The sequence below is a fragment of the Ceratosolen solmsi genome, unplaced genomic scaffold, assembly GCF_000503995.2.
Source record: "Ceratosolen solmsi marchali unplaced genomic scaffold, CerSol_1.0 scaffold47, whole genome shotgun sequence".
Lineage (NCBI taxonomy): Eukaryota > Metazoa > Arthropoda > Insecta > Hymenoptera > Agaonidae > Ceratosolen > Ceratosolen solmsi.
The window spans coordinates 490,925-499,209 of record NW_011948419.1 but is presented as its reverse complement, the minus strand read 5'-3'; the positions used below and the strand labels follow the sequence as shown (position 1 = coordinate 499,209).

Here is an 8,285-nt window from a genome sequence, read left to right as displayed (position 1 = left end):
TTTTGCAGAGGAGCAAAAAGAGAAGGCGAGAATATGAATAAAAAAATCCGTCGTTCCACGATGATCACATATGTGAGTGTACAGAAAAAACAAAAATTATATTTATTTATTTACAGTTAAACTTGATTTCTTTTATTTTTTTTTCATTTTTTTTTGTGCCTTGTTTGTTTTTATTTTTTTGTTTTTTTTTTGTTGTTGTTGTTTTGTTTAGTAAGTGGCCCCTAACGTATTTGACTCATTTACCCGTCGTACTTACAAAATCTGCGTGTATACACAAATTTCGTTGACTACTAAATTTTTATTTCATTCGCTTCAATTAAAATTGTCTACATTATCATACAATTTTCGATGCAATGATGTAGATCTAATTTTTAAAATTAATTATAAGTATGATGTAAATGAAGTATTTTACTATCAAAAAGTTAATACTATTTACGAATAAAAATATTATTCATTTTTCTTCTTAAAATGTCAATCGTTACGTTAGCGAGTGCCATTAATTATATTCTTTAAATAGGATTCGTACCTTAAAAATATTGAAATTATTTTTTTGTTTGTTTTGTTTTGTTTTGTTTTGTTTTATATTAAAGGATTTACAGATTGATCTGTACTACTGGATACATTGTCACGATAAAACTTTTGTACAAACAATAAGATCTTTAGATCGTTCAATTAGCACAGATTCATTTAAGTATATAAACGAAGTCAACGCTTGTTGCGTTAAAATATATATATATATATATATATATATATATATATGTAGATATAGGATGATCATATGAGCTTGGATAGAGCTTAAATAAAATTTCGTAATTTCGTAAGTACGCTTCCCAGTGGGATTTGAATGTTCTTGATTATTCTATGGAGATTGCAGTCGGAATAGTGTATTAGGCATCGATTGGGCGTCGATTCAGCAATAATTAGAACGTACTTTGAATAAAAAATTTTTGCGCTTTTTCTAGTTAGTCTCGCCCCTTCTTTCATATAGGTAATTTAGTTTAAAGTAGACATTTACGTAAATATTAATTATTTAAAAAATATTTTGCAGCAATAAATGGCAATTTCTCCATCCCTTTGATATAGTAGGCACTTTTACCTAAATTTGATTCAATTCGAAAGTTGAGACAAGGAGAAAAGAAAAGAAAAGAAAAGAAAAAAAGTCGGTAACGCGCGAACTTTGCTTATACAGTGAAAGGACTCTGTGATGTTGAAATAAATATAAATGTCGAAGTTTATTACAAAAGCGTAATGACAATAGGGCTATCAGATATATGAGCTATCAATGAATAGCTGAGAGCACCAAAATCTATATGAATATAAAGGAGTTCATTAGTGACTTAAACTCAGTAAAGTAAACATTATTGACTTAAACTCAGCTCTACTGTGCGTAAGGCTCGTCTCCGATAGATTTATAATATAACAATTAGACTATTATAGAAAAAACACGCCAGAGTCCGATCGTTAATTGAATCCTTACATAATTGATGATTTAAAAAACTTATTGTAATTTTTTCAAGATAATTTTCAATAGAACATCAAGTATTCGAGATAAAAATTGATGAGTATCTCGAAAATTAATAATACATTAAGCAATAAAAATTCTTCGAAGCTCCAATAAATTTTTTAAAGCTATTTAGGAAATAACAGATTAATTAGAAAAGACGGTAAAACTATTTCCGTTAATGAAGTGTATACGTAATGAAAATTCCACCCTTAAAAGCAACGATAAGAAAGAAGCTGAGGGAAAAGCATTTATCTTGAGCGTCGAAGGATGAAAGAATCTACGGTCGGAAGAGTCGGGCCCTTGACATTCTCATTTTCGTCATTACTGCCTAAGTACCTAATTACTTACAACTTAGGAATTTATCGTTTATTATATTTCGTGTGAATTAAATACTAGCTCGTCGTGGTATTTTCTCTTGTCCTCTAAAATTCATCTTCTCTCTTTTCCTCTCTCTCTCTCTCACACACACACACACGCACGCACGCACACACGAACACGCGCGCGCGCGCGCACACACACACACACACACATTCTCTCTCGCTCGCTCTCATACAGCTTCGCACGCATTTATTTTGTAATTTAACATGTCCTCCTAATTCTCATCTTCAAAATAAAAATACTCCTGACTCATGCCTCAACACATACTACATTGATCGTTTTCAGGCACACTGTGCATGTATAAGACCTTTGGTCGAAGCGCGAGACAAATACCATATACGTGAAACGGTGCGTCTTTTAAGATAAGTCCGTTTGCGCATTCGTCTCTCTTCCCATTCGTCGACGAGAGAAACGAACCCTACATGACGTCGTCATCGCGCGTCGACGCGCTGATCGAAGATCGTTAAAAGAATGATTAAAAAATACAAAAAAAAAAAAAAAACATTTAAATTTGTTGTATATACTAATGTTGGCAAATGAACATAAACGACGTACGATTCGCGAGTTTATTTCCGCATTGTTGAACTTCTACGTAAATTTTCTTATTAATCTTAACAGAAAAAACATTTTAGAAATTACCCGAATCAGAGCTTTCTGAATATAGTATGGGCTATAAAATTGGCATGAGATTTCATAGGAGTTCTTCGAGTTCTCGCGCGAGCTTGCTCATGTCGCATAACGCTTGGTCCATAAGCGTGCTATACGGTCGTGTTCCTCTCTGTTTTGTAGATATTGCGTCGCTATACTACCCACCAGGGGATCAGCTGTAACATAAAGGAAGATATATATATATATACGTAGTGAGTGCTTTCATGGCAGCATATTTTCACGAAATAATAGTTAAATGTGTATGGAATAGTTGCAGATGCACAGACATTCATAGTTAGAGCGATAAAATGTGTCAGGCTAATACATTCGTCGATTCCTTGATAATGTACATGGCTTACTTATTGGGCTTAATTTATTCAATGTTTACGTCATAATTTGTTAATAAATTTTACATTTCAATATCACAATTCATGAAAATTCAAATTTAATGATTCTGTATAATAATAGTCCATTATACGTATAATAGCACTACTATATTATTACTTATAATACTACTAATATGATATACGTAATAATAGTCAATTATACGTACGCACATGAAAAAGGATGTTAAGTGCAAATTATTATTCATTTTCAAACATTTTCCATTAAATCTTTTTTTTTTTTAATTTCAAGCAAATAAGCCATTAATTTTATTTCTGCCCTTTCTAAACAATTAAGCTTTATGATATTGCACAACACTAAGAAATATTAAATATTTTCAAGATACATTTTCAAGACATATTTAATTCAAATTAAATCTAGATTAAGATTGTTCATACTGTATTTCATTAATTCTTTATTTAATTAATATTACAATCCAATCTCTTATGAAGAACGTACGCACTTTAATAAAATTAGTGTTAAAAATAAACAGCAAAATATTTATATATCCTATACGATTTTTTGTTTAATCTACAATAATTGGTTAAAAGGCAATATTTTCTTCTTCTTTATCTTATCAATATTTGTTTCTTAAAGATTTAAACAACGCAACACGATGCTGCTTAAATCTATATAATATAATCCATTAATATAAGCAATAGTTTATCAATTATTTTTATCAATCTTTATAAGCCCATACTCTTATAGGATTTTTTAATATATAATTGTAAAAAACTTGATTGTTACTGTACATAAATATTGAAAATTATATAAAAAGCTCTTGACTTACCCGGATTACAGTCTGTTAGAAGAGAACAAATGGACAGCAAAACTTTTGATATAGTCAATGCTGGTGACCAATTGTCCTTAAGAATATCTAAACATATAACACCTTGACTGTTTATATTGCAATGGTAAATACGCGTTCGAAACGTCACCTAGAATAAAGATAAAATTTTTTTGCAATAGGATTCATTGATTAAGTAACATTAAGCCATTTATCAAAATTATTCATCTACCTTTGGTGGCTTAAATGGATATTCTGGAGAGAAATGTATATCCAAAAAAAATACGCCACCTTCGTACACTGATCCAGGAGGACCCAAAATTGTTGAAACCCATTCGTATAAATTATCACCCTTAGGTCCAGCACTAGGAGACAATATATTATTAATAAATATAAAAACACAAATATATATATATATATTAATTTACATTTAATCATAATTCTTAATTTCTTTCAAACCCTTCACCATAAAATATCAAGTGAATATTTATTATATTTATTATAGTATTTATTAACGAAGAAAAGAAAAATTCTAAATTGTAAATTTCTGTTCCATTAGGGACAAATAAATCTTACGTTCTATATATGAATATTTAAAATTAAAAATATAATATCCAAGGAAAATTATTAACCTGCAATTTGGAGGTGGATCTAAAGTAATTTCTGCTAATTCTTTTTGTATCCTGTAAAACAATTATTATTATTTAACATTATTTCATATAACCGATACAAATTATCTTGCATTCTGACTTGCATATAATTTTTTGTATTATGTACATGTTTTGTAAAAGAGTTACCTTTTTGCAGAGGTTCCTAATGCCTTAGACATCTTTGGATTAGGTTTCGCCTCTTTATTTTCTGGTTTGTTGTCGGCTAATGATGATCCACGGCCTCTGCCGGTTCCACTAGACCCAGCCCCTGACGACATACTTCTAAACAAAAATTAAAACAATCTATTGTCACAACTATAAAGGACTAACAATTATAAAATAACCTCAAAACTTTAACTTGAGATTATGCTTTGTAAACAAAATTAATATAAATAAACAAAGTTTATGGATATAGAACTTCTTATTACGAATCGATAAGTATACATTTAACAATTAAAATAAAAGAACCTTAATTATTTTTAATAATACAATGTATCTGAATATATTGGAAGCCTAAATTATGAGCAAATTACTTTCATTTGGACTACATTAATACAATATGTTTGACAATATGTTAATTATTAATAAGTATCTTACTAAATTGTCATGAAAATTTCATTACAATAGATGTGTATTAAAGCATTTGACCATTATCATGATCGCAGGCGTTTAATTAAAAAAAGTGACCTAGGGTGCATTGAAAAACTTTGCAATCCATCAAATATAATAATTAATTATACCTAAGAAACAACTCAAACAGTATAAATATCAATGGAAGCAAAAATACTTTGATTGGAATGATTTAAATAACTTACATATCATTAAAATTGTACTCCTAAAACTAGATTATTTATTTCAATCAACACATTATGAAACAAAAACTTATAATTAATAAGATAAAGATGCGTCACTCTTCTTGATTAATATGATATGTAAAAATAAAAAAAAAAAACCAATTATCCAATGGTTAATAAAAAAAAAATAATTCCAAAATTAATTACAGAATATTATAATTCATTTATAATAAAGAGTTAAGAGCTATATTAATTAAAAGAAAAATATCAATTAAAAATCCATCGATTGTTCAAACTCTGAGTTTATGGTTAAAATATCCTAATCTGATCAATCAAATTTCATCAATTTATTAAAAAAAAATCATGTTTGTAGACAAATCAATCAAATTTAATCAACACCAAGTATAGCCACATTATGGATGAGAGTATTGTAAAAGTGGCCTCTAGCTTTTTTAACTCCAAGAATGAAGTAAGTCGCGAGACAAATCGAGTGCAGTAGAAATGAAAGGTGAAAATACTTAGTTCCACCGCGAACCGAAATTTCTAAGGCTTTTAGAAAGCCAACGTTAGTAAGGAATATCAAAACTTGTTCCTCTGTAAACACTCAATTGAGGGTATCCAGAAACGGCGTAACTCTCGATAGAAACGTCTCTTTGGCACAAAACGAAATAAGAGAATGAAACTGACTGAAGAGAAACGATAACGATAACGATAACGATAACGATAATGAGGACGAGGACGAGGACGAGGACGAGGACGATGACGAAGACGAAGACGAAGACGTGGACGACACCGAACTACATCGCATTGCACCTCACCGCACCGCATCGCATCGCATCACATCGCATCGCATCGCACCGCACCGCACCGCACCGTACCGCACCGCACCACACCGCACCGCACCGACATGCATGCATACATACGCGTTTTGGGTTATTGCAATCCGTACGATTCGCCAAGTGCTAACCCGGTTGTAATGAAAATAAAATGTCATTTTACCGAGGGCGCTGAACCGCGACCAGCGCGAGAAAAGAGATCTCTATCTTTGCTACACTTTAGGGCGCGCGTGTGCACGATATGCATATATATATATATATATATGTGTGTGTTCATGCATGCATTCATATATATCAAAGATAATCACGCACGTACTCTCGCACTCTCTCTCTCTCTCTCGGCACTTCTCTTATTACAGGCTAAGGCGCCGCGGTGTAATCGACGTCCTCCCTGAACACGCGTTGCACCTTTCGCTCCAGCTCGGCTTTTGCCCAGACGAATAACCACCAGCGAGCGAGCGAGCGCCACACGAAGTGAGAGAAACGACTCTCCCGAAAGAGAGAAAGATGGAGAACACGTATGTGTAGGCGCAGAAAATGAAATAGCAGGTATAAAGGTTTAATATATAGATATGCCCTAGAGTGTGGAGACAGAGTGCGAGCGAGAGAGGGACAGCTGCCAGCGTTGGAGGGCGGGAGGGATATAGCGTGCGAGAGAGCGAGAGATAGATAGAGAGTAAGTAGGAGTACATGCGATGTAGCGAGATGTGGGAGCGAGGGTGGGACGATAGGAGGAAGAAGGGCAGAAGAGAAACAGCCCGAGCCTAAACAATGGAAGATACGAAAAGAGGTAGAAGGGTTAATAAAAAAGAGATAAATAGCGCGGAGGAGTTTTGCGAAAACCCACGTACCTCTGTATCGTGCGTGTTGTCAATGATGTACGTTCACTATATGCTAAACACACGCCCCTGGTATATAAGAGTTTTACCTCCGTGCCCCGGAGTGTCGAGAGGACGAGGACGCACGTCCGATTTTCGCGCACACACTCCTCTTCGTTCCTCTCGCTCGCCTGTATAATATATATTTTATGATAGACGACGCGAGTAAAGGAGAAGGGGAGCCGGCGCTCCGGTAGCTTTAACGTGTGCCTGCCTCCCTGCCTTTTTTTTTTTTCCCCCGATATCTCTTTTTTTTTTGCACTATTTGCCGCGGAGGCACGTTCAACGACACAGAATAAATAGGTTGTTAGCGAGTTGTGCAATCTTCTCTTGTTTGAAGCTTCTGCTCCTCGACCCACTCCTTTTCTCTTTTAGCTTTCACGGGAAGTTAACCGGTGTGTGTCTCGCACGTACGTATGACTGTATGTCATGTACGTTCGTCCCTCTGTCTCTCTCGCTCACTCTTGCCGAGAGTGAATCGACGGTCAGGGAGATGGTCAATGATTGTCAACGGTCGGTCAGGTTTTAAAGTAACAACAACCCAATGCAAGTCTCTTTAAGCTTGGATTTCCAAGGCAATTCCCATTTGGCTCGTACAATTAATCCTAACATCGCTTTTCTCTTTAAATTTAGCTTTATGGGTATTTGCGAGACAAAGGCCAGACTTTGACGGTCATCGCGTGCATGCGCGCGCCACCTTTTAACATAACAGCCTCCCACAATTTTCTTCCAAAACTATTCGATTGTACCTGTAATTTAATTAAACAAAAAAATCAACCGCAGCTCCGGGCCTTAGTAATTCGTCTTATAATACCCTACAAGTTGTGCTGCAACACCGGTTTCCACTACCGGAGCAAGCTCTGAAATTTGAATCTCCCACCACTTTTTATAAATTTACACAGAGATAGAGAGAGAGAGAGAGAGAGAGAGAGAGAGAGAGTGCGTGCGTACGAGGTAAAGAGAGATAAAGATAGAATGATAGAGAGCTAGAGAGAGAGAGAGAGAGAGAGAGAGAGAGAGAACAAGAACCCGGAAGAAATACCGGTAAACATCCTTCTTCCTTGTCTCTCCCCTTATTTCCGTGTATGCGTGTTACCGAGTTTTTCAAGTCGAGGCAATTGCATCGAGCACTTCCTCGTTGTCTTATAATAAAGAGATGCAGTCCGCACTTACGATATGTTCTATTCTTTCTAACACTTTGTCCGGATGCGAATCATCCGTCCTCCACTGATTTTGGTCGAACTCTTCGCGGGGGGTCGTCGTCGGCTCGATTCACTCCCTGGCTCCGTCTCTTTCTTTCGTGATTCCCTATGAAAAAAAATTACGATTGCGCATCTCTGCGGCGTTACCGGATGCACTGCATCGTCCTACGGCCGTCAGCAGCGCCACCGGAAGCTTTGTGACGAGCTGACGCCTAGAAACGCGC

The 8,285-nt window shown here is 34.9% G+C and overlaps 1 protein-coding gene across 1 annotated transcript; it reads right to left on the bottom strand.

The window, feature by feature from the left end:
- Positions 1-2,406: 2,406 nt before the first annotated feature.
- On the bottom strand, positions 2,407-7,085 carry Ubc2 (ubiquitin conjugating enzyme 2). Its single transcript, XM_011497388.1, has 6 exons — positions 6,833-7,085; positions 4,499-4,633; positions 4,334-4,384; positions 3,934-4,066; positions 3,705-3,852; positions 2,407-2,706 (listed from the first exon to the last, which is right to left on the bottom strand). Exons 2-6 carry the CDS (start codon positions 4,627-4,629, stop codon positions 2,609-2,611), a joined length of 561 nt encoding a protein of 186 aa, XP_011495690.1. The 5' UTR covers positions 4,630-4,633; positions 6,833-7,085; the 3' UTR covers positions 2,407-2,608.
- Between the last annotated feature and the right edge of the window lie 1,200 nt (positions 7,086-8,285).